This window comes from Drosophila mojavensis, unplaced genomic scaffold, assembly GCF_018153725.1.
Source record: "Drosophila mojavensis isolate 15081-1352.22 unplaced genomic scaffold, ASM1815372v1 contig_72, whole genome shotgun sequence".
NCBI classification, from domain to species: Eukaryota; Metazoa; Arthropoda; class Insecta; order Diptera; family Drosophilidae; genus Drosophila; species Drosophila mojavensis.
In genome coordinates, this window is record NW_025318897.1 from 3,218,628 (window position 1) to 3,245,682 (window position 27,055).

General features: G+C 41.3%; 1 protein-coding gene across 1 annotated transcript; it reads left to right on the forward strand.

Moving 5' to 3' along the window:
* Positions 1-17,368: 17,368 nt before the first annotated feature.
* On the forward strand, positions 17,369-18,872 carry LOC122757404. The gene has a single exon (XM_044009361.1). The coding sequence runs from the start codon at positions 17,402-17,404 to the stop codon at positions 18,848-18,850; it is 1,449 nt and encodes a 482-aa protein (XP_043865296.1). The 5' UTR covers positions 17,369-17,401; the 3' UTR covers positions 18,851-18,872.
* Positions 18,873-27,055: the final 8,183 nt, after the last annotated feature.

Consider the following 27,055-nt stretch of genomic DNA (forward strand, 5'->3'; position numbering starts at 1 on the left):
CATAGACCTCAAATTTTGTATATATACTCGAGCTGATACCCAAGACCAAAAAGTTTTGTCGGATATATGTCCGCCCACAGGGGGCGTGGCAAACCGCAAAAGTTTATATCTCCTAAAGTATAATAGCTAGAAGCTTCAAATTTGGATAGTTGAGTTATTGGTAGCCTCCTCTATCGATTCCCCAAAAAAATAATTTTTACCCCTCCTTAGAGGCGTAGCATATCGAAAAATATCCTGTAATTTTCACTATTTTTTTGAGAGTAAGCATTCAAACTTTGCAGTTAGGGTACCTTTATCACGTTCTAAAAACTGACCAAAAATGAGGCTTCTACGCCCAGTTTTTTTTTAATTCTGTAAGGCACACCTATTAATCTGGCCAGCCAAATTTTGAATATTTTGTGAAGTATGCAAAATTCTGTAAAACATTATTTTATATATATTTTTTAAACTTTTTTCGAATACAAGTTGAATTTTTAAGTTACATGAAAAATATGGACGTTATTACCATTAAAAAAAAGAAAACAAGTAAGAAAGCTCCAGTCGAGACTGCTTGACTACGAGATCCCCTGAACCCTTCGAGCAATTGATATTTCAATAATTTTTCGCGTCTTTCAGCTTACACAAAAAACACACACACACACACACACACACACACACACACACACACACACACACACACACACGCACGCACGCACACACATGCATACACACACACACACACACGCACACACACACACACACACACTCTCCGATGATGCGGCGTTTGTCATAGCCGGCATGGTGCCACTGGAGTACCTGGTCGCCGAAGCCGTGGAGCGGAATTCGCACGCGTCTGTGCGACACAACGCTATCAGGACGAACAGCATTGCACGATGGCAAAGGAAGTGGAATAGCTCAGCTAAAGGGCGGTGGACGCACAAGCTCATCCCGGAGCTCGAACCATGGGTTAACCGCAAACACGGCGAGGTTAACTTCTATCTTTCGCAGATCCTCTCGGGCCATGGATGCTTTCGGAGCTATTTGGTGCGGGCGAGGGCATGTGAAAGACGCCAACCATATCCTTTTCGTATGTGGACGGTTCCTGGAGGAGAGGCGTCGTCTAGAAGAGGCACTGGGCCGCTCCATCAGAGCGGACAACATAGTCAACGCCATGCTGGAATCGGAGGAAGCTTGGGAATTAACAAGCACCTTCGCGGCCACAGTGATGATGGAGCTGCGCAGAGTCGAGCGAATGAGAAGACGAGCTGTACTCTACAAGAATCAGCTGCCTTTTTATGCACATATTCTAAGTGCTCGCGGAAAGTTAATCTTGTGTCTAACATGACGCCAAGATACTTAATCGCCTTCTTTGACGCGATGCTGACGCTGCCTATCCTTATATTGGCAGTCTCCACTTTCTTGCGACTGCTTACTAGGACGACTTCCGTCTTGTGCGCCGCAAGCTCGAGCCCAGCTCCTGTCAACCAGCTTCGTATTCGATTGATACTTTCGCTGCACATATCCTCTGTATCTTTAAGCTCCTTGCCTATGGCGACGACAGCCACATCATCAGCAAAGCCAGTGGTGTGCGCACCTGCTGGTACTTCCAAGCGCAGTACGCCGTCGTACATGATATTCCATAGGAGAGGCCCCAGCACTGAGCCTTGGGGTACTCCAGCTGACACTGTATGACTCTGGGGACCCTCACTCGTGTTGTATACCAGTGTTCTTCCTCTGAAGTAGCTCTTTATTATCTCTTTTAGATATTTAGGGATATTATATTGTGACAGCGCATTCAGTATCATATCCCAACTAGCTGTGTTGAAGGCGTTCTTAAAGTCCAGGATCGCGATGATGCAGTATTCCTTCGTCCCGCGCCTCCATCTGGTGCCTTGGATGGCGGAAGTTGCCAGGCCAACAACTTTTTCTAGAGCATCCGTTGTTGACCGGGCCTTCCGGAATCCAAATTGATTTGGTGATAGGCCTCCTACGCTGGCAATAGCAGTCTCCAGTCTAGAGCAGATCAATTTCTCAAACACCTTTCCTATGGTGTCTAAGAGGTAGATCGGTCTGTATGAAAATGGCTCGTCTGGTGGTTTGCCAGCCTTGGCTAGCAATACCAAGTTCTGGGTCTTCCCTTTTGCAGGGAACGTCTCTTCTATTAGGCATTCGTTGAATAATTCGGCGAACGTACTAGGGTGCAAGGCGAGGGCTAGCTTTAGGGCACGATTTGGGATCCCGTCCGGCCCTGGAGCTGTGTTGGTTCTAAGACCTCTGAGAGCTACTAAGATTTCTTCGTCTGTAACTAAAACAATTTGAGTGCTCGTTGAGCCCTGATTAGCAGTCTCGGACTTCGGGGCATGAATGGAGCTTAATCTTTCTGGAAAGAGCGTTTCCACAATCGATTTAAGCTCCAGATGATCCGTCGGCTGCACCTGTTTACCTGCGTATAGTCTTTTAACTACTATCTTATATGCCCTGCCCCAAGGGCCATATTCGGCTGAGTCGCACAACTCTAAAAAGCATTCTCTTTTGCTTGCCCGAATGACCCTTTTCAGCTGTCTTTTAGCTGCCTGGTAAGCTAATTGTTTCTCAAAAAACGTAGACCTACCCCGGGCCCGTTGATAGCTTCTTCTCGCCTGGATGCATTTGCGTCGAATGTCACCTATTTGTGCATTCCACCAATACGTAGGCTCTTGTTGTCGCGTGAACTGCTTGCGGCGTAACATGCTGCTATTGCAGGCACTCTGTATTTGGGCCACCATTTGGCATGCTCTGGCCTCAGCATTACCAATTGTGCCCAGGGACTGAATGGCCTCTGAAAAAGCCGCGGGATCAAAAGTATCCAGCCGATACGATTCCCACAAGGTTGACGCCCTAGCAGGTGGCTCACCTATTGTGAACAGAAGTTCCGTATGATCGCTGCCCGTATAGCTATCGCAGTGGCTCCATGTTGACAAAAGTAATGTCAATTACAGATCCGTATCCAGCCCGACTGAAGGTGAACTCGTGGCCAGTGTTGAGCAGTGCAACATCTAGTGTCGCGAAATTCTCCAGTAAGATACGGCCTCTGACATTTGTTGTGTGGCTACCCCATTCTAACGCCCATGAGTTAAAATCTCCTGCTATTATGGCCTTCCGACCCCTAGATTCCTCGGCAAGCTCGTCAAGCGCCGTTGTGAAATCACTGAGCTGCATGCTGGGGGCCAAGTAGCAGCTGTAGAGCCATAGGCTACCGTATTGGGCACGTACGAACCCATTAAATGACTTAACATTCGAAGAGCATTCGCTGTGTTGCCACATACCCACAACACTGCTTTGCCATTAGCATCTGTTGCCCATGTCCTAGGGCAACTGGTTCTACAGTGGTGATGCTCACTGAGAAATGCAACGTCTATACATTTTCCCTTATGGCCTGCTCTAGAAGATCTTGGGCAGCAACACAATGATTTAAGTTAAGCTGAAGGAACCTTAACATTTCATTTTACGAGCAGCCTCGCGGTAGGATGGGCACTTGAAGCTGCCTGCTGAGTGGTCCGTCTGCTTTTCACCTTTCCGGATGCAGAGGCTACATTTTGGTGGCTTAGTGCATGCTCTCCACACCTAAAACAGGCGCCCTTTAGGTCACAGTCGCTGCCGCAGTTTGCTGCCATATAACCGTAATCAAGGCACTTGAAACAGCGTTTAGGCTGTTTCATATAACCATACATACAACACATCCAATTCTGATTTTGGACAGCTCGAGGAGAGTTTTAGCTTTTCCAATTGGAACAGCAACTGTAGCTCTTTGCTGTCCACCAAAAGCCGGTCGAAGATACTTGATAGCCTCAATGGGGAGTGAGCTATCCTTCAACTCCGCCCTAATTGACTCCAAGATCTCCTCTTTGCTCGCTAACTCATCTAGGTCACGAATCTCAATTTGAGCCGATTCGGTAAGTGTTTTAACTACCGCTCGGTCACCCAAGGCCTTGCCTACAGCTTCGAGAAGGGCCTCAGCACTATGCTCCGGCTTTCTGCTCAGTTGCAACAAAAGGTCCCCCTTAGCTGTCTTCCTAATGCCTTGAACGTCGCCGCTCAGATGCTTTAGATTTGGGTCGGTCTTGACTACACGAAGCATGTCCGCATAGCTGCAACCACCCACGCCTGAAATCGCGATTGCGTCACTTCTGGGTCGTTTTTGCATGGGCTTGCGTCCTTTAACGACTGTCCAGCTGTTCGGGTTTGTCTGTCGACCTGTCTGATTTGAACTTTCAGCTGTAGCCCGTAGAGCCATTGGCTCTTTTGGGCTCGCTGCACCTTTATTAGGCCTCGGCTTTTTTGAGGGTGTTTTCCTCTGATCGGTGGCAACTTCCCTCGACCGCTTGGGCGTATTGCTACCTGAGATCGCACTAGTGCTCGCTTTCTCCACTACTTTCTGGAGCTGCATGGTCTGCACATTGCAGTTTTTAACCGGTCGGTTGCAGAGCTTTTCGGCCGTCTTATGGAGATTGACCAGCCTAGCCAGCTCCTCTCTCATTAAGGCATTGATATGCCGCTGACCCCCAAATAAGGCAGTCAAGCCTTCTAGAGTAACTCCTATTTGGGCTAACGCTTCTTTTAGTGAGTTGGGTGCCTGGCACTCAGCCACTGGGGACTGATTGAAGGTCGACGGCTGCGGCAGCGCCCTCTGTTGTTGCTGCGGTGATCGCTACGAGGAAAGAGGAATGACGCGAAAGCTTGCAGCTCGTCCTCCAACCTGGCATCCATTTTTTGCTCCGACTACAACGACGTGAAGCCTGTAGTGGGCAATGGCTACTAATATAATTTGAGTTTACAGACCGCAGTACCTTAAACTCAGCTTAACTACAGCAAGAGCCCGCAAGTATGCACTACTTTTAGTAACTGCGTCTTCACTCCAGATGTTAGGTTGCTGTCTTTGCTAAGATTTAGCAGCTCACCAAACTTAGTGAGCAGCTGATTGTCCGCTGCAATTTCCAGCACTACTAACAGCTGTTAGAGTGAATGCACCTGATTTTTATACCCTGAACCCATTGAAAATGGGAAATCAGGGTATAATGGTTTTGTTAAAAGTATGTAACAGGCAGAAGGAGGCGTGGCAGACCCCACAAAGTATATATATTCTTGATCAGGGCGACGAGCTGAGTCGATTTGGCCCTGTCCGTCTGTCTGTCCGTCCGTCCGTCCGTCCGTCCGTCCGTCCGTCCGTCCGTATGTATGAACGCGTCGATCTCAGAAGATATAAGAGCTAGAGACTTGAAATTTTTTTTCCTAGGTCCGTGTATATCACGCGCATATCAAGTTTTTCTTTTTATATCGATAACTACTCCCAATATTTTATTATCGATTAAAAACCTTATCGAAAGCTAGTTATTTAATTATATCTCCTACACCTTTAGAGCTAGAGCTTGCAAATTTTAAATGTAGACTTATATGTATTTTATTTAATTATACCCTGAACCCATTGAAAATGGGAAATCAGGGTATAATGGTTTTGTTAAAAGTATGTAAAAGGCAGAAGGAGGCGTGGCAGACCCCACAAAGTATATATATTCTTGATCAGGGCGACGAGCTGAGTCGATTTGGCCCTGTCCGTCTGTCTGTCCGTCCGTCCGTCCGTCCGTATGTATGAACGCGTCGATCTCAGAAGATATAAGAGCTAGAGACTTGAAACTTTTTTTCCTAGGTCCGTGTATATCACGCGCATATCAAGTTTTTCTTTTTATATTGATAACTACTCCCAATATTTTATTATCGATTAAAAACCTTATCGAAAGCTAGTTATTTAATTATATCTCCTACACCTTTAGAGCTAGAGCTTGCAAATTTTAAATGTAGACTTATATGTATTTTATATAATTTCGATTTTTATTGTTATTTACCCCCCACCCCTATATCCACCCCCTCACCCTCACCTTTGTACAAGGCGTATTTCAAGTACTAGAGACTTGTGCTTTGGAATGTACATACATTTTGACCATATGATTACGCCCTGAAAGTTTCATTAAGATTGTACGTCTAAAAATTAAATTATTCCACAAATAAATTCTTATAATGTTGCCCACACTACACCGCAGCCCAAGCGCAGTCGCAGCTTACTGCGCAGTTAGCAGAGCGCGTTCTAATACGTGCGTGTGTATGTATGTTAGTCGAAAAGAAGTGCAGACTGATTAGAATATCAGATTAGAGGGTTCAGGGTATATCCTAGTCGAGCAGTCTCGACTAGAGTCTTCTTACTTGTTTCGATTTTTATTGTGATTTACCCCCCACCCCTACATCCACCCCCTCACCCTCACCTTTGTACAAGGCGTATTTCAAGTACTAGAGACTTGTGCTTTGGAATGTACATACATTTTGACCATATGATTACGCCCTGAAAGTTTCATTAAGATTGTACGTCTAGAAATTAAATTATTCAACAAATAAATTCTTATAATGTGGCCCACACTGCAGCGCAGCCCAAGCGCAGTCGCTACTTACTGCGCAGTTAGCAGAGCCCGTTCTAATGCGTGTGTATGTATGTGTGTCGAAAAGAAGTGCAGACTGATTAGAATATTAGATTAGAGGGTTCAGGGTATATCCTAGTCGAGCAGTCTCGACTAGAGTCTTCTTACTTGTTATTAATTGCGCAAGTGTGACGCCTAGTGATAAAACTTTTCGCGCCTGCAAAAAAAAAGGAAAGAGAAAAGCCCTGACACCAAAACAATGACGCTTTTGCCCCCCTCTCTTGCACCACTGGATTCTACCACCGGGGTACTCCACGAACCGCCGCGCAGTAAGTCTCTGGTAGCTTTCGTGGTCGCTGGGTACGTTGCGCCCACAGCATACACGTTTTCTTTAGATATTTAAACTTTCGCAGGGAAAAACTCGGAACAAGCTATAGTCAACGATGGATCACAATAACATCGACCGCACTCCACGAAAACGCAACGCTCTGTGTGTGTGCGTGTTTCTTGTGTAAGCTGAAAGACGCGAAAAATTATTGAAATAGCTATTGCTCCAGTCCAGTCCAGTCTCGATTATAGCTTTCTTACTTGTTAGTATTTTATTTTGTAAAATCTGAATTTTATTTATATGTACATTGGCAATATCAGCCCATACCGGAGCCCCATAAAATATTGTGGACTGAAATATCAACCTGAAAAGGTACATTTTATTTTTTAAGCTTAGGCGAGAATTTCTATTTATAAATGGATATAAGGTACGGACTAGTGTATACGATTTCTTAATGACATGTTGGACGTGGTCAGCAAAGTTTAATTTTGTATCTAAAATTATGCCTAGGTACTTTACATTGTTGTCCCAATTAACGTCTGATTGGTTGAGGTTAATGCCTTGGGTGGGTGTTCAAAGCTTCTTGGAGGGAGTATGATATATCCACAGCATGGTTTCCAGTCGACAGAATTGCAGTATCATCTGCAAAAATTGATGCGGTACATCCATTTAATGCTGGAAAGTCGGATGTATATATATAATATAATGGGGGGGAAAGACAGGATCCCTGCGGACACCCTGCGGGTAATATGATTGTTCTTGAATGTGAACCACTCAAGTATACGGAAAAAGTTCGATTTCTTAAAAAAAATTGGATTATTTTAATTATTGCTATTAAGAAATGTAATAGATTAAGTTTTTATATAAGACCATCATGCCACACTGAGTCAAAAGCTGATTTTATATCTAATAGTCCCATATCAGTAGATTTAGAAATATTAAAGTTGGATTTAACTATTTTTTATACCCTGGCGTTGACTATGTTGTCCGCTCTGATGGAGCGGCCCAGTGCCTCTTCTAGACGACGCCTCTCCTCCAGGAACCGTCCACATACGAAAAGGATGTGGTTGGCGTCTTCCACATGCCCTCGCCCGCACCAGGGGCACTCGTCAGTTTCCTCGTGACCAAAGCGCTTCAAATAGCTCCGAAAGCATCCATGGCCCGAGAGGATCTGCGAAAGATAGAAGTTCACCTCGCCGTGTTTGCTCATCTCATGGCTCAAGCTCCGGGATGAGCGTGTGTGTCCACCGTCCTTTAGCTGAGCTATTCCACTTCCTTTGCCATCGTGCAACGCTGTTCGCCCTGATAGCGCTGTGTCGCACAGGCGCGTGCGAATTCCGCTCCACGGCTTCGGCGACCAGGTACTCCAGTGGCACTATGCCATGACATGCCATGACAAGCGCCGCATCATCGGAGATAGTCCTGAAAGCGCAGCTGACTTTGATTGCGCTCAGCCTGTAGATCGCGCAAATGTCCCAGCTGAAGCTCGGCGTTGCCATCGCTCTTGACCATATTGGTGCAGCATAGAGGATGACAGACCTAATGACGCTCATTAGAAGAAGACGTCGTTGCTGTTTAGGTCCCCGCGTGTTAAGCATAATTCTTGAGAGAGCTCTACAAGAATCAGCTGCCTTTTTATGCACATATTCTAAGTGCTCGCGGAAAGTTACTCTTGTGTCTAACATGACGCCAAGATACTTAATCGCCTTCTTTGACGCGATGCTGACGCTGCCTATCTTAACTTAACAACTAAAGCACTGGCTACTAAGGCCTTCGGCTTGCTTATATATGCATATTTACATAAGTGTGCGATTTTTATTTACATTTGTATAAATATTTTATCTTTTTGTTTAAATCTATATTTTTAAATTAGCTGATATCTGTTGCTGTATTTTTAAAACTTTATTATTTTGTGTATGTTTTCGGGAGATGGGTTAGTAAGGAGCGACATGGGACAGTTGTTGTGGAAGATTTGGGTTTTGAGGTCTGATGTGGCGGGGCAGTTGAGCAGTATGTGTTGGATGGTCAGATCTGTGGTGGTGTTGCAGCTAGGGCATGGTAGTGTGTTACCGGGGTTGAAGTGTACTTGTTTAGAGAATATTGTGTGTCCTAGTCGGAGTCTAAGTATTTTGATTTGATCACGACGTGTAACAGTTTTTGGGTTAATATTCTTTAAGTAGTTATTTGTGTGTATTAGGTTTGTATTTATTTGTCGGTACCAGTCGTTGCATAATTGAATGTTCTTCTTTAATTTTTGAGCTAGTATGTTTGTAATGCATTTGTTAATGTCTACTGTGTTAAAATTGGGGGTACAATGAAGGGGCATTTTTATTGTGTCTTTGGCTGTAGTGTCGGCTAGTTCGTTCCCCTCAAAGCCGCAATGGCTGGGTATCCAGAGCAGTTTAATTTTTGGGGAAGATTTGGTAAGGAGTGTTCTTATAAGTACAGGGTATAGGTTGTTGTTGTTGATGTTGGACATGGATTTAATGGATGAAAGGGAGTCTGAGCAGATTATGTATATTCCTGCTTTTTCCTTTCGAATTATTTCTATTGAATGAAGGATGGCTAAGGTTTCGGCGGATAGAATAGATGAGTAGTGGGGTAGGATGGATCTTTTTAGGACTTCGGTCTCTGTTGTGATGGCAAAGGTGGCTGTGTCGCTTTGCAGCGATCCGTCTTTGTATATGAATGTGTGTTTTTTGTATTTATTTTTATGTAATAGAAATTCTTGTCTGTATATGCTTGGTGAAGTATTGGCTTTGTTAAATTTTTGTAGTGTTGTATTGATGAGAGAAGTTGAGCCATTTTGGGGTGATTGTTTTAGTTGGAGGTGGGAGGTAGGGGATATTTTTTACATGATGTTATGGTTTTTTGTAGGGCTGATGTAAATTTAGAGTTTTTTTTTGGTTACTATTTTGTTTTAGGTATTTATGGAGTGGTGAATTTGAGCTATGCAATAGTGTTTTATAAGTTTTAATTGTTAATATGTCTCTTTTTTGCTCTATTGTTGGTATGTTGGATTCAAATAGTAGGTTGGGAATGGGTGTTGAGCGTAGTGCTCCTAGGGACATGCGGATTGCTGCATTAAATAGTGATTTCAATTTATTGAGCGTTGATTTGGGGGCATGGCCATATATAAACAAGCCATAATCTATTTTTTATATGAGTATAGCTTTAGTTACATTTAAAAGGGAGTGTGTGTTGGAGTTTTCTTTGGGGCTAGCTAGGTATTTTATTATATTGAGTTCTGTATTTAGTGCTGGCTGTATTTCTTTGATGTGAGAATCCCATCTATATTTTTTGTTAAGGGTAAGACCTAATATATTTAGGTTCGATGGAATGGGGGTGTTGTTTGACAGTATTGTACAGGTACAATTATGTCTACGGCAGATGTGGAGGTGCTTACATTTATTCACAGCTAAGGATGCTCCTAAGTACGTGCACCATTCATTTATTTTGGCAAAGAGGTTGTCGAGGTTGTGTGTTAAGTTTTTTTGTTGTTTGAGGGGGATGAAGAGGAAAAAATCATCTGCATAGGCACAGAATTGTAGCTCCCTATGTAGGCCGATAATGCTGGAGATTTTATTGAATGCTATTAGGAATAGAATTACAGATATTGAGGATCCCTGGGGGATGCCGTTATGGAGTGGATAGGGGCGGGTTATAATGTTTTGTATTTTTGTTTTTATTTTGCGGGTTACCATGAAATTTTTTATAAAGTTAATTATTTTTGGGCCGACTTTCCATTGTATCAACTGGTGTGATGGTGTGCACTCCAACTCTGTCGAATGCCCTTGAAAAATCAAGGGTAATAATGATGTGCTTTTTGGACTGTAAGGATCCAGTTATCAGATGGTCTACAAAGATCAGACAGTCTGTAACTGATTTACCTTGTTTAAAGCCTGTCTGGTTTGGATGTATCAGTCTGTTTTGTGTGACGAGCCACGATGTAATTGATTGATTTGTCTGTGTATTTGTTAATGTTAAAATTTGACTTGAAGTTGGTGTCTTTGGAGAGATCAGACCAGTGTAGAGCAAAAAGATGGGCTATTTGGGTTGTGTCGGTAGTTGCCGTGTTATTGGTTGTGTCGATGACGGAATGTATTGATTTGTTTGGGTTCAGTCCACAGAGGCGTCGAATATTTGCCCAGATTTTGTCGGAGGGGGTATTTGGGATCTATTGTGGTTGTGAGTTCGGTCATGGCTCTTGCTTTAGAAATTTTTAGCTCTCTCCGGAAGAGTGCATTGTTTATGGATGCGGCTTCTTTATTAATGTTTGTGCTATAGGGTATAATATTGTTGATGTCGTCAGTTAGTTTTTCGAAGAGGGGCCAGTTGGCTTCTTTTATTTTGAAAAGTGGGCGAGAAAAGTTTGTTATTTGTGTTTGTGGGAATAAGGAGATTAGGATTGGAAAGTGATCACTTCCATGTAGGTCGTTAAATATTTTCCAGTTTGCGAATGGGGTGAGTTGTGGGGAGCATAATGAGAGGTCTATGTGGGTGAATGTATTGTGGGTAGAAAAATGAGTTGGGGAGCCGTCATTGAGTATGGTAAGGTTGGAGTTTTGAATAAATTTTGATAAGATTCTGCCTCTTCTGTTTTCTTGAGGTGAACCCCAGCTGTGGTGTTGACTGTTAAAGTCTCCTACAATAATTTTATTGCTGTTGATGTTGTGTGTTTCAAATTGATCGTGTAGGCATTTGAGGGAAAAGGGTTTACTGGGAGGGATGTATGTAGATAGTATGTTGATTTTTGTCTTTGATGTTGTGTTCAGATTGGTTTAATTGTTTGTGTTGTATGGATTTATGTATTATTATGGATACTCCGCCAAATCGGTTGGTGGCTCTATTGGTGTAAATTTGGTAGTTTATTGGGGTGGGGATAAATGTGTTTTTGTTGTAATAGTGTGTTTCTTGTAGACATATTATTTGTGGTGAACATTTTTTAATAATGGTTAAGAGTTCATTGTAATTGTTTGTGTAGCCTTTGATGTTCCATTGTAGTATTTTCAGCATTGATGCAGCTTTTAAGTTTTAGTGTATGCAATTGAGTGTTAGTTTTGTTTGGAGTTTAAGTTTTTTTTTTTTTTTTTTTTTATATGGAGTCGCTTTGTGGTTTGGTGTAGTTGTTGTTGTGGGTTTATCGTTGTTCGGGATGTAGTTGGTTCTGATGTAGCTGTGTTCTGCCTCAGGAGCTTGGGTTGGTGTATGGCACTAGTTTGAGTCTGTGTATATTGTGCAGTGGATGGTGTGTGGGTTGGTGTGCGTGTTGTTGATGTTTGTGTTGTTGGTTGTGCAAGCGTTTTAGCATAAGTATTTTTCAGCTGTGTATTATGTCTTTTGTAGTATATATCAGTTGCAGTTTTGTGATCTACTTTTTCTGTTATTTTTATTGCTGTCAGTTCTTGTTGTTTTCGGAAAGTAGGGCAATTACGATCAATTGGGCTGTGTTGGTGATTAAGCTCTGGGTTGTTTTTACAATTTAGGCAGCTTTGTGTATTGTTGCATTGTTCCCCTTCGTTAATGTGTTTGTTTACTATCTGAGCAGTTTTTACATGTTTCTTGGCTTTTGCTAGTAGGGTGTCCAAAGCGAAGGCAGTTTTTGCAACGTAGTGGAAGGGGAATGTAAGGTCTTACATAGACGGATTCGTATCCAATTTTTATTTTTTCGGGCAGTTTGTGTGATTCGAACGTAATTATGATGAGCCCAGTTTCTACGAGAGTGTCTTCTAAGCTTATGTTACTTGCTTGCCTTTTTAAGATTTTACGTACTTCAGTTACTTTTTGTGGTTTCAGTTCTTGTTGGATTATATTTTCACTTATGTTGCGTAGATCATTACTGTATATAACGCCTTTAGAAAAGTTTAATGTTTTATGTTCTGTTGCTGTAATATTTTGGTGAGTTTGAGTAGTTTTAAAGCTTGCAAATTGTTTTTGGTTTTAATTAGTAGGCAGCCGTCTCTTCTTTTTGTTGCATGTCTCCACTTCTCCTCCGCAAGCATAGTCAATAGTTTTTTTATGATGAACGGTGAAACTTTTTCGAACGATTCATTGTCGTTTCGCTTTAGAACAATGTATTTTGGTTCGCTTAGATGTGTGTTTTTATACCCTGAACCCATTGAAAATGGGAAATCAGGGTATAATGGTTTTGTTAAAAGTATATAACAGACAGAAGGAGGCGTGGCAGACCCCACAAAGTATATATATTTTTGATCAGGGCGACGAGCTAAGTCGATTTGGCCCTGTCCGTCTGCCTGTCCGTCCGTCCGTCCGTCCGTATGTATGAACGCGTCGATTTCAGAAGATATAAGAGCTAAAGACTTGAAACTTTTTTTTTTCCTAGGTCCGTGTATATCACGCGCATATCAAGTTTTTCTTTTTATATCGATAACTACTCCCGATAATTTATTATCGATCAAAAACCTTATCGAAAGCTAGTTATTTAATTATATCTCCTACACCTTTAGAGCTAGAGCTTCCAAATTTTATATGTAGACTTATATGCATTTTATATAATTTCGATTTTTGTTTTAATTTACCTCCCACCCCTATATCCACCCCCTCACCATCACCTTTTTAAAAGGCGTATTTCAAGTACTAGAGACTTGTGCTTTAGAATGTACATACATTTGAATATTATGATTATGTTCTGAAAGTTTCATTAAGATTGTACATATAGAAATTAAAATATTCAACAAATAAATGCTTATAATGTTGCCCACACTGCAGCGCAGCACAAGCGCAGTCGCTGCTTACTGCGCAGTTAGCAGAGCGCGCTCTAATACGTGGATGTGTATGTACGTGTGCCGAAAAGAAGTGCAGAGCGATTAGAATATCAGATTAGAGGGTTCAGGGTATCTCCTAGTCGAGCAGTCTCGACTAGAGTCTTCTTACTTGTTGTATTTGCTTATGTCCGGTGGCTCGTGCATATTAGTTGTTTTTGGGCGCAAGCCCGATGTAACTGTTTGTGGTGTGTGTTTGTTTTTATACCCTGAACCCATTTTCAATGGGAAATCAGGGTATAATGGTTTTGTTGAAATGTATGTAACAGGCAGAAGGAGGCGTGGCAGACCCCACAAAGTATATATATTCTTGATCAGGGCGACGAGCTGAGTTGATTAGGCCCTGTCCGTCTGTCTGTCCGTCTGTCCGTCTGTCCGTCCGTCCGTCTGTCGGTCTGTCCGTATGTATGAACGCGTCGATTTCAGAAGATATAAGAGCTAGAGACTTCAAATTTTTTTTAAATGTTCGTAATTACAGCGCGCATATCAAGTTTATCATTAAAAATCGATAACTCATCCCGATCTTTTTTTATCGATAAAAAACCTTATCGAAAACCAGTTATAAAATTATATCTTCTACACCTTTATTGCTAGAGTCTCAAAATTTTTTAGGTATGCCTATATGCAATTTATACAATTTCGGTTTTTGTTAAAATTTACCCCCCACCCTTAAATTCACCCCCTCACCCTCACTTTTGTAAAAAGCTTATTTCAAATACTAGAGACTTGTGCTTTGGCAATTATATGCATATCCATGTCATAATCATAATCTGAAAGTTTCATAAAGATCGTACGTCCACAATAAAGTTATTAAGCAATTAAGTTCTCATAGTAAGCGCTCACTGCCGCCCATGCGTGTTTATGCGTGGTTGCTTGTGTGTGTATGTGTGTGTGTATATGTGTGTGTGTATGCGTTTGTGTATGTATGCGTGTGTGTGTTTATGTGTGTCTGTATGCGTGTGTGTGTATGTATGCCTGTGTGTGCGTACGTGCGTGTGTGTGTGTGTGTGCGTATTTCTTGTGTAAGCTGAAAGTCGCGAAAAAGTATTGAAATATCTATTGCTCCAAGGGTTCAGGGGATCTCGTAGTCGAGCAGTCTCGACTAGAGCTTTCTTACTTGTTTTGTTTTGTTTTGTTTGCTTCGCGGTTTAATTTTTGCTTGTCGCGCGTTTGCTGATAAGCTTTTGCTGTTGCGTTGGTGTAGCGAGGTTTCAATGCAGCATGTCTTATCTCCAGAGATGTCGAAGTGATACTGCGATCTCTTTTAGATATTTAGGGATATTATATTGTGATAGCGCATCCAGTATCATATCCCAACTAGCTGTGCTAAAGGCATTCTTAACGTCGAGTTTCGCAATAATGCAGTTGTCTGAGTTTTGTGTTCAATCTACAATCAACAATCTACATAACTCATCCTAAACAAATTAAGATAGTAGGTAGAATGGTTATCTGCAGTACCAGAACAATTAGCAAATAACCCATCATTATCGCTAGGTATAAGTATTGGGTTATCTGTTATAAGATAGCCTTTTCTGACCGTAATAAAACCTTTTATATATTTATTTAAGTTTATTGAATAAGTAAAATTCCATAATCACTATCTTGTATTGATACCTACCACCTAAAAATAGTATATAAGGCCATTACGTTCATAAAATAAATTAGTAAGAAAATAGCACTTGAAAATAGAGCAACGAGTCTCGTCTTTCACTATTTGATACTCATCTCCGTTGTCCAACTGGTTCAAGTACTTGTTGCGACGCCCGTAGTCACTGGTTCTGTACTAGAGGCTCACAATTAAACACAAATACAACTACCTAGTCTTGGTTTTGTACCAAGGTCTAATAGATACTCAACATTTTGGTGACCCCGACGTGAAGGAAGACGAATTTTTAGAAATCATAGCGTTCATTTGGCGAACCCTATTTCTAAATCACCCGGTAGACGTGGTCAACTTAACGACCAACATCTTCATAACCAAACAAAATACAGTGGATTCATTTGGCGAATCCTATATCTTCGAATTGATCAACAAGTGGTCAAACTAAGCGCTGAATCGGCCTCAACTCAATCAACCAGACTCACCAGGATTGTCATCTTGGCGACAAGTCAGCATAGGCATCAGCACTACTGCATCATTCTGATTAATCAAACATCAGACAACAAGAATTAAGAAAAACAAGTAAGAAAGCTCTAGTCGAGACTACTCGACTACGAGATCCCCTGAACCCTTGGAGTAATAGCTACTTCAATAATTTTTCGCGTCTTTCAGCTTACACAAGAAACACGCACACACACACACACACACACACGCACGCACGCACGCACACACAGGCATACATACACATACACACACATACATACACACATACACACACACACACACACACACACACAATTACATACATATACACACACAAGCATAAACACGCATGGGCGGCAGTGAGCGCTTACTATGAGAACTTAATTGCTTAATAACTTTTTTGTGGACGTACGATCTTCATGAAACTTTCAGATTATGATTATGACATGGATATGCATGTAATTGCCAAAGCACAAGTCTCTAGTATTTGAAATACGCTTTTTACAAAAGTGAGGGTGAGGGGGTGAATTTAAGGGTGGGGGGTAAATTTTAACAAAAACCGAAATTGTATAAATTGCATATAAGCATACATTAAAAATTTGGAGACTCTAGCAATAAAGGTGTCGAAGATATAATTTTATAACTGGTTTTCGATAAGGTTTTTTATCGATAAAAAAAAAGATCGGGATGAGTTATCGATTTTTATACCCTGAACCCATTGAAAATGGGAAATCAGGGTATAATGGTTTTGTTAAAAGTATGTAAAAGGCAGAAGGAGGCGTGGCAGACCCCACAAAGTATATATATTCTTGATCAGGGCGACGAGCTAAGTCGATTTGGCCCTGTCCGTCTGTCTGTCCGTCCGTCCGTATGTATGAACGCGTCGATTTCAGAAGATATAAGAGCTAGAGACTTGAAATTTTTTTCCTAGGTCCGTGTATATCACGCGCATATCAAGTTTTTCTTTAAATATCGATAACTACTCCCGATATTTTATTATCGATCAAAAACCTTATCGAATGCTAGTTATTTAATTATATCTCCTACACCTTTAGAGCTAGAGCTTCCAAATTTTAAATGTAGACTTATATATATTTTATATATTTTCGATTTTTGTTGTAATTTTCCCCCCACTCTTATATCCACCCCCTCACCATCACCTTTGTAAAAGACGTATTTCATGTACTAGAGACTTGTGCTTTGGAATGTACATACATTTAAACATTATGATTATGTTCTGAAAGTTTCATTAAGATTGTACGTCTAGAAATTAAATTATTCAACAAAGAAATTCTTATAATGTTGCCCACACTACAGCGCAGCCCAAGCGCAGTCGCTGCTTACTGCGCAGTTAGCAGAGCGCGTTCTAATACGTGCGTGTGTATGTATGTGTGCCGAAAAGAAGTGCAGAGTGAATATCAGATTAGAGGGTTTAGGGTATCTCCTAGTCGAGCAGTCTCGACTAGAGTCCTCTTACTTGTTAATGATAAACTTGATATGCGCGCTGTAATTACGAACATTTAAAAAAATTTGAAGTCTCTAGCTCTTATATCTTCTGAAATCGACGCGTTCATACATACGGACGGACGGACAGACAGACGGACAGGGCCAAATCGACTTAGCTCGTCGCCCTGATCAAGAATATATATACTTTGTGGGGTCTGCCACGCCTCCTTCTGCCTGTTACATACATTTCAACAAAACCATTATACCCTGATTTCCCATTGAAAATGGGTTCAGGGTATAAAGAAACGAATTTATAAAAAATAAAACAAATTAATTAAAAATGGAGAGTTTAATTAATAACCAAACCACGCTTGGTGAGGAGATCCAAGCTCTAATTAGGAACTATAAAAAGGATCCTCAGGAACGGAAGTCAAATGCAACATACTTCCATAATAAGGCTGCTCAGTTAAATCAGCTTTGGAGTGCCTTCGATCAAGGAAATGAGAAAATAAGGAATCTAATGGCGGAAAATCCTGTGGAGAATCCTTATGTAAGGGAAGGTTACTTCTCAAAGATCAAGGACATCGTAATTAAATATCAGGGGGAATTTTCCACAAAATTGAACGAGCTAAGCCCTCCAGATACAGCACGCTCGGACTTGATACCTCTCCAAAGGCATCAAACCGCGTTACTAGCAGCGCTACAAAGACTGATTGGTCAGATAACACAAGAGTCACAGGCCCGATTCAGGCCCCTTGTAACAGAATATTGGGAAAAAATAAACCATATTCACTTCGAGATCTTCAGACTGTTCGAAGATCCAATAGCTCTTGGATACAACATGGAAAATTATTTGAATGCAGAAGCAGCCATATTCCAAATTCAATCCACGCCTATTGATGTGAAGCCATCAATTAATGCTGCAGCCGCCCAAACGCAAGTACAGCTACCAAAGGTATCCATACCACAATTCGACGGATGCTATTTAAAATGGCAACAATTTCATGATCTATTCACAAAAATGATTCATGAGTCAACATTGCCAACAGTACAAAAAATGTGGTACTTAAAATCAAACCTCTCTGGAGATGCTGAAAGACTGGTTAGACACTTGGATCTAACAGAGTCCAACTATGAAACTGCCTGGACGATGCTGAAGGAGCGTTTTGACAACAAGCGAGTCCTGACTACAACGACTCTACACAAACTTTTGGATCAACCGTCAGTGACAAACGATGCATCATCAATAAAAGGTTTCCACGATATTATTCAAGAAACGTTAGCTACGTTGAGAAACGGCGGCATAGAAGTCAACAATTGGGATCCACTTTTGCTAGTGCTACTGGCAAGAAAATTGGACAGGACTACTCATGTACTGTATGAGCAATCCTTTAAAGACACAAGAAAGCTACAACCCATCAAGGAATTCTTAGCCTTCTTAGAACAAAGATTCTTGGCACTGGAAGCGATAGGAGGGAAACAATACGTCCCTAAAGAAAAGCAAAGGATATGCGCGTCTGCCTCAACAGAAAAGAATAAAGGCTGTCAATTCTGTGATTCAGCAGAACATAAAATTTATCGATGTGACAAGTTCGCGTCAAAATCTGGAGACGCACGTTTAAAATGGGCACTAAACCAAAAACTGTGCCTAAACTGTCTGCGGCCCAATCATATGGCAAAATCATGTTTCCTACGCAATTGCATGAAGTGCAACAAAAAACATAATACGTTGCTACATCTGGAGAACAAAGATGACGTCAAAATAACTGCCGCAGCACACAATAAATAATTATGTGCTACTCGCCACTGCTCGAGTCGAAGTGCATGGAAGCAACGGCCAATATGGAAGTTTCAGAGCACTCCTGGATTCAGGCTCTCAGATAAACATGATCTCTGAAAGAGCTGTAAAAACATTATCACTTGCAGTCAAAAACTTAACCATGCGAATCGAAGGCATTGGAGGAAACCCAAGTTCAATGAAATCCAGGGTCAATGTCCTCATAAAATCTCAAAATGGAAGTTACACGACACGAGTAGAGGCGTTCGTGTTACCACATATTGTGGCGGATCAACCAAACCACAAAATAGACAACATATCTTGGGTACCAAGCAACATACCATTGGCGGACCCAACCTTTGCGAAACCTGGAAAGATTGACTTACTACTCGGAGCCGAACATTATTTCGAGCTCATACTACCGGAGCAAATCAAAAGGAGCCCAAAATTACCTGTGATGCAAAACTCTAAACTAGGCTGGATAATAGCTGGAAGAGTTAACAGATCAACTTCGACAGTCGCCACATGCTCGGTAGCAACTACAACTGATGACTCAACTACTCTATTGGAACGATTTTGGAAACTAAATAATCTGGAATCAACACAGCCCTATCGGACACCAGCAGAGTCACATTGTGAAACACATTTTAAAGAGAATATACAAAGGGCAGTTGACGGAAAATTGATAGTAAAATTACCTTTTTCTGAAGATGTGTCAGAACTGGGAGAGTCTCGGGAGCTAGCTATAAGGCGTTTCTTAGCATTGGAAAAGAGACTGTGCCGTGATCCAGACCTACAAGGCAACTACGTGGAATTCATGAAGGATTACGAAAAACTCGGCTACATGAAGGAAGTAACACCGCAGATGGTTCAGAAATCACATTATTTCATTCCGCATCACTGTGTGTTAAAACCAGATAGCAGTACCACAAAACTACGAGTTGTGTTTGACGCTTCTGCTAAATCATCGTCAGGCAAGGCCCTAAATGATATACTGTACGCTGGGCCTACGGTACAAAGTGAATTATTTTCAATTCTACTGCGTTTTAGAACTCATAAATATGTTTTTACCGCTGACATTGAAAAGATGTATCGTCAAATATGGATGAATCCGGCAGATCAGTTTCATCAGATGATTGTCTGGAGAAACTCACCTCAGGAACAGCTTAAGTACTACCGACTAAAAACTGTCACATACGGCACAACATCAGCCCCATTTTTAGCGACAAAATGTTTGCAGAGGCAGTAGAATATGACTTTTATGTTGATGACTGCTTAACGGGAGCAGACTCAATAACGGAAGCCATAAGACTTCGAGATGAAATCAACAAAATACTTCTACCAGCAGGATTAAGGCTTCGAAAATGGTGTGCTAACCATGACCAGATTCTCGCGAGAATTTCTAAGGAAGATACAACACAAATGGTGAAATTGGATAATACGGAAGACAACAGTATTAAGACATTGGGCCTTACATGGAGTCCAAAGTCTGACAGCCTGCATGGACGAGCTGAAGCGGCAAAGGCAACGAGAATCACAAAAAGAACGGTATGCTCTGAATTGGCAAAAATATTTGACCCTCTCGGAATCTTTGCCCCAGTTGTGGTAAGGGCAAAAATATTCATGCAACAACTATGGGAATCAAAAATTGGATGGGACGAGGAGTTATCGCCAAGCCTTCAGCAAGATTGGAAAATATACCGAGACGATCTACAAAGTCTTAACAAGCTCAAGATCCCTCGACACATGTTTGACGGAAAAATTCCAGTAGCACGGGAAATACATACCTTCGTTGATGCCTCGGAAAAAGCATATGGAGCTGCAACGTACATTCGGGCGACATACAAAGACAATGGAATAACTGTACGCTTGTTATGTGCGAAATCTAAGGTAGCACCATTATCAAGGCAATCACTGCCTCGTCTGGAACTCTGTGCAGCACTATTAGGAGCGGAACTTACTGCTCGAGTACGAAAGGACCTTAATATGAAGAGCAGCGGCAATCCAGCATATTTATGGACAGACTCAAGAATTGTACTATCATGGATAAATCCACAATCATCCAGTTTGGAAACCTTTGTCGCAAATAGAGTTGCAAAAATCCAGGAATTGACTATAGCAACTCAGTGGCGTCATGTCTCCTCACAATACAACGCTGCAGATATACTGTCACGAGGAACATTAGCGAAGAATCTGGATTCAACGACCTTGTGGCTACACGGGCCATTATTCCTTCATGGATCACCATCAAAATGGCCAGAGCCGTTCGTCAAAATTCCCAGCGCTAACGACACATTGGGACGAAAGGGAAACCCAAGGGCTGTAGCAGCTCCTGTCGCAAAAACATGTGATGTAATCTATTCCATCAATCACTATAATTCCTTCCGAAGACTACAACGCATTATAGCATATATAATGCGGCTACGACACCCAAACAAAAATGGTAATACACTCACACATGAGGAGTTGGAACGTGCCAGGATTGTTATATTACGTAAGATTCAACAGGTAGACTTCCCTGAGGAGTTGACGAACCTCACAAAACATGGCGTAGTAGACAGCAAAAGCAACCTCAAATCTATGACACCGTTTCTAGACAAGGATAACATCATACGAGTGGGCGGTAGGATCGAAAAATCAGCTCTATCATTTGATGAAAAACATCCTATATTGTTACCATACAATGACCCAATTGTCAAATCACTGTTACGAGAACTCCACATAGACAACATGCACTGTGGACCACAAGCACTACTTGCAAGGTCAAGGCAAAATTACGGGATACTTAAAGGGAAAACATTAGCACGGAACATTACTCAAAACTGCGTCCGATGTACTCGAGCAAAACCAAAGATGTTTCAACAATTAATGGGCAATCTACCGGAACTACGCGTCAGAGACCATTTAAAAATGCTGGGGTCGATTACTGTGGCCCATTCTGGATTCATCATAAAGTGCGAGGAAAGCGCCCAGACAAGGCTTACATCGCGATATTCTGTTGTTTTGCGACTAAGGCCATCCATATGGAAACAGTAAGTGATTTAACCACTGACAAATTCATTGCGGCCTTAAAACGATATATGGGACGCCGTGGAAATCAGTGTTGCCGAAACTTTTTCAGCAAAAGTAGCAAAACCGAAGGTTGAAAGTAGCTAGAAGTAGCCAACTTTCTTCTAAAATAGCTGAAAAAGTAGCAAAAAAGAAAACAGTGCTGTTTTTTCAAAAAAAGTCAACTTTATTAATTTAATTCTGATAATATCTCATCTATGACCACCAGCTCGTCATTTTCACCATTGTCGCTTTTATAATTTTCCTTTTCAAGGTAGTTGGGTGGAACGCTATACTCATAGCAACATTTGCCATATCGGCGTAATCCATATGTTTTGTGGACATACAATCTTAATGAAACTTTCAAAACGTGATCATATGGCTAAAATGTGTGTACATTCCAAAGCACAAGTCTCTAGTACTTGAAATGCGTTTTTTACAAAATGATGGCGTCAATGGGTCAGGGTATAAAAACTGATAAGAAATGAATTTTGCATAGCATATTAGAAAGCTTACCTATTCTTCAGTTGTAGTATTAATTCTACACAAAGCTCAGTACATTTAAATCATTTACATTTAAAAAGTATCGAAGCGAATTTTGTTATAAGTTCGCTTGCATTTTAGCTAAATTTAATATTTGAAAATAGCCAGATTTGTAGCTAATAGCTGTTTGAAAATTTTTGTAGCAATTGGCCTTAAAAAGTAGCCAGATCTAGCTACAAAATAGCTGATTCGGCAACACTGGTGGAAATTGCCAAACACTACACTGCGACAATGCTACAAACTTTGTGGGCGCCAACAACAAATTGAAAGAGCTAGAAGACGCAATCTACAGCGACAAGGCAAAAGACAGGATATTAGCTGAATGCCACAAAACAAATGTAAAATTCCATTTTATTCCTCCCCGAGCACCACACTTTGGTGGGCTCTGGGAAGCAGCAGTTAAGTCAGCAAAACACTTACTATTGAAAAATGTATCGACCGCCTCATTAACGTATGATGAACTTGAAACCGTTGTCATTGAGATAGAGGCAATACTTAACTCTCGGCCAATAACTCCTATGTCAACCGATCCAAATGATCTTGCTGCACTAACACCTGGACACTTTCTGATTGAAGAACCGCTAACAGCACAAGCCCATGACGCAGAAAGGGAAGACGGAAGGTCGCTTGGACAAAGATTAGAGTTAATTCAACATCTGAAGCATACGTTCTGGACTCGATGGTCACAGGAATACCTCCACGAACTTCAGCAACGTACAAAATGGACGAGATCAACGGCAAACGTATCAGAAGGAATGTTGGTACTCATCAAAGAGGACAATGTACCATGTCGACAATGGCCTATGGGAAGAATTCAAAGAGTATACACCGTCCCCGACAACCATATACGAGTGGTCGATGTGAAGACAGCACATGGCACCTTCAAGCGACCTATACACAAATTGGCGCCACTACTAGCCATCGATGAGCCACAACACAAACATCCACTCGAAGACATATCACAAAATGATCCCTCGGCTAACCAAAAGGCGAAACGGCTCAGAACACCCTGGACGCCCTCCCTTACAACAATGCTGCTTACCATCATATTGTTTCTACCACTCATATTGACGCAATCTATCAACATTACATATTTTGAATCTAAGCCTGGTATCTACTACGAACGAATCGGATCAGCTCGACTGGCAGTTGCAGATTGGACCATCATTGCTTATTACGATCTGGAACCATATTGGAATGAAATGAAAACATTCTCTAAAGGGACCAACAGCATAAAGAAATTATGTGCCGACCTAAGTATCACAGTTCCATGCCAGAGCGTGTATCAGCATTTCAAGCATGTGGAGACCGAATTATTAGCTGAAAATGAGCTTCTACAACAAGCAAGACCTAAAAGAGCGCCACTGGATATAATTGGAAACATAGCGAGCAGTTTATTCGGGGTTTTGGATTCAACATATGCAAAGGAAATGTCCGAAACGATTTTGAAAGTGAAACAAAACGAAGACTATTTGGTATCAGTCTTAAAAAATCAAACCTCCTTTGTGGATTCCACATTCAACGTATTAAAACGTGACGAAGCCACAATGGAAAGACGTCTAAATAACATGGAAGACCAACTTAACGCCATGATTACAGAGAAAGCCCAACATAATCAGTTTCATTGGTATATATCTCTGACAACGCAACTTACATTAACGGCAGCAAACCTTCAACGAATGCAAACAGAAATTATAAAAGTACTGACGGATGTTCGACACAACACAATTAGTCCATTGTTACTATCGCCAAGCCAACTGCGAGATCAATTAGAACAAATGAAGGATCATTTAAAAATAGGACAACAAGTTCCTAGTACAAATGGAAATGTACTCCAGTTATATAAAATGATGCAAGCCGAAGGAGCCATTGTAAACAGGCACGCTGTGTTCAAAATAACATTGCCACTTATATCCACACAGATATTGGAATTGTACAACTTGATACCTATTCCAGTGGTATCCTCCCGAGGAATCACAAAAATATCAATAAGCGTGCCACTAATTGTCGTTAATGATCATCGCGATGAATTTCTGAGCCTTACACATGAAGAATTCAGACATTGTCATCCCCTTCAAACTAGTGAACACATATGTTATCACAAACAATCATTGTTCAGAATGGAACATTGCTCATGTTCAATAATAAAACGTCAGATAATTGCAAAACTTCAACAACAAACCACTCGCTCAGTTGGGCCAATATGTTTTTTAAAAATCCCCAATGGATCTCTCCGCTGTTTGTCCTGATGGCACCTCAAGCATTGGACTACGAGATGCTGGATTCCTCATCATGAAGTCAGGATGTAGCATCCGCAACGCAGATATGATCATAACGGGTCATAGCACATCAACCAGCACCATGTATTCATCTTACATGCGATTTGGCAATTTAACCACACAACCACCTCATCAAAATCCATCGAGAAATAAGTCAAGTGAGCTACTCGAGGCAACTAACCTTAAAAATATGCACTTGATACCAGCATCTGAAATTCAACTTTCACAATGGATCTCACCGATAAATCATTCCGTCATCATGTCGTATGTTGCACTAGCAGCGTCATTGATCTTGCTTGCACTATATTTCAGCAGAAGGATTAATCAAACAGGACCAACAACACCCAGGACACAAGACGGTATATCGGCCCCAGCAATTGGACAAGATGCCTTCCAGATCAACGTATCTGATAGTTAAACCATCGTTTAACGGCCGGGAGTATGTCTGAGTTTTGTGTTCAATCTATAATCAACAATCTACATAACTCATCCTAAACAAATTAAGATAGTAGGTAGAATGGTTATCTGCAGTACCAGAACAATTAGCAAATAACCCATCATTATCGCTAGGTATAAGTATTGGGTTATCTGTTATAAGATAGCCTTTTCTGACCGTAATAAAACCTTTTATATATTTATTTAAGTTTATTGAATAAGTAAAATTCCATAATCACTATCTTGTATTGATACCTACCACCTAAAAATAGTATATAAGGCCATTACGTTCATAAAATAAATTAGTAAGAAAATAGCACTTGAAAATAGAGCAACGAGTCTCGTCTTTCACTATTTGATACTCATCTCCGTTGTCCAACTGGTTCAAGTACTTGTTGCGACGCCCGTAGTCACTGGTTCTGTACTAGAGGCTTACAATTAAACACAAATACAACTACCTAGTCTTGGTTTTGTACCAAGGTCTAATAGATACTCAACAGCAGTATTGCTTCGTCCCTTGCTTCCATCTTGTGCCCCATTCGTTGTATAATTCAGCATGTATGCGTGTGTGTGTGTGTGTGTGTCTTGTGTAAGCAGAAAGACGCGAAAAATGATTGAAAAAGCTATTGTTCGAAGGGTTCGGGGGATCTCGTAGTCGAGCAGTCTCGACTAGAACTTTCTTACTTGTTGTACCCTGAACCCATTGAAAATGGGAAATTAGAGTATAATGGTTTTGTTGAAATGTATGTAACAGGCAGAAGGAGGCGTGGCAGACCCCACAAAGTAGATATTTTCTTGATCAGGGCGACGAGCTGAGTTGATTTGTCCGTCTGTCTGTCGGTCTGTATGTTTGAACGCGTCGTTTTCAGAAGATATAAGAGCTGGATTTTTGCATTTTTTTAATGACTGCATATACAGCGCGGACATCGAGTTTGCTTTTAAAATTCGATAAATCATCAGTTCTGCCAACGCAGCTTCCAAAAGTGAGGTGGTGTAGTGAGTAGCGACGTGAAGCTCGTCTGTCCGTCTGTCCGTATGAGCGGAAGAAGCTAGAGATTTGAAATTTGGAACACATACTCGTGTATATCTCCGATTTATAAAGTGTTTAAATTTTCCCGATCGGCGTCGACCACCCAAGATCACGAGCTATGGCTTATATATCTCCGCCCATTGGGAGCGTGGCAAATCGGATAAAACTGTATCTCCTAAAGTTGTAAGCCCAGAATGCTGAAATTTGCACGTCAGCTAATGTTATGATTTTATAAAGTCAAAAGACAATTTATAAGTCTACGCCCATTAGGGGCGTGGCAAATCGGACCTGAAGATATAGTGATTTTTTAAATTCGGCTATATTTTGGAGACTATTGATGCCAGAGACCTCAAATTTTGTATATATACTCGGGCTGATCACCCAAGACCAAAAAGCTTTATCGGATATATGTCCGCCCACAGGGGGCGTGGCAAACCGCAAAAGTTTATATCTCCTAAAGTATAATAGCTAGAAGCTTCAAATTTAGAGAGTTAAGTTACCAGTAACCTCATCTATCGATGACCTAAAAACAATTTGTACTCCTCTTTAGGGGCGTGGCATATCGAAAAATACCCTGTAATTTTCACATTTTTGAGGGTAAGCATTCATTTGCAGTTAGGGTACCGTAATCACGTTCTAAGAACTGACCAAAAATAAAGTGTCTACGTCCAGTAGGGGCGTGGCAAATCGGAAAAACCCGTATATTCTACAATATTAGAGCGAAACTTAACTACTAAATTGCTGATGGGATGTGAACGAGTATTCCGCATTCGGTAACGCCCGACTGCAACGTTCTTACTTATTAGTTTGGTTTAGGGTAGTATCTAGTCGAGCATTCTCGACTAGAGTTTTTTACTTGTTTTATTTTTGTTTTTAGTCATT

What these genes read in the sequence shown, in the direction of transcription:
- LOC122757404 (XM_044009361.1), top strand. Translation starts at nt 17,402, where the DNA reads ATGGAGAGTTTAATTAATAACCAAACCACGCTTGGTGAGGAGATCCAA.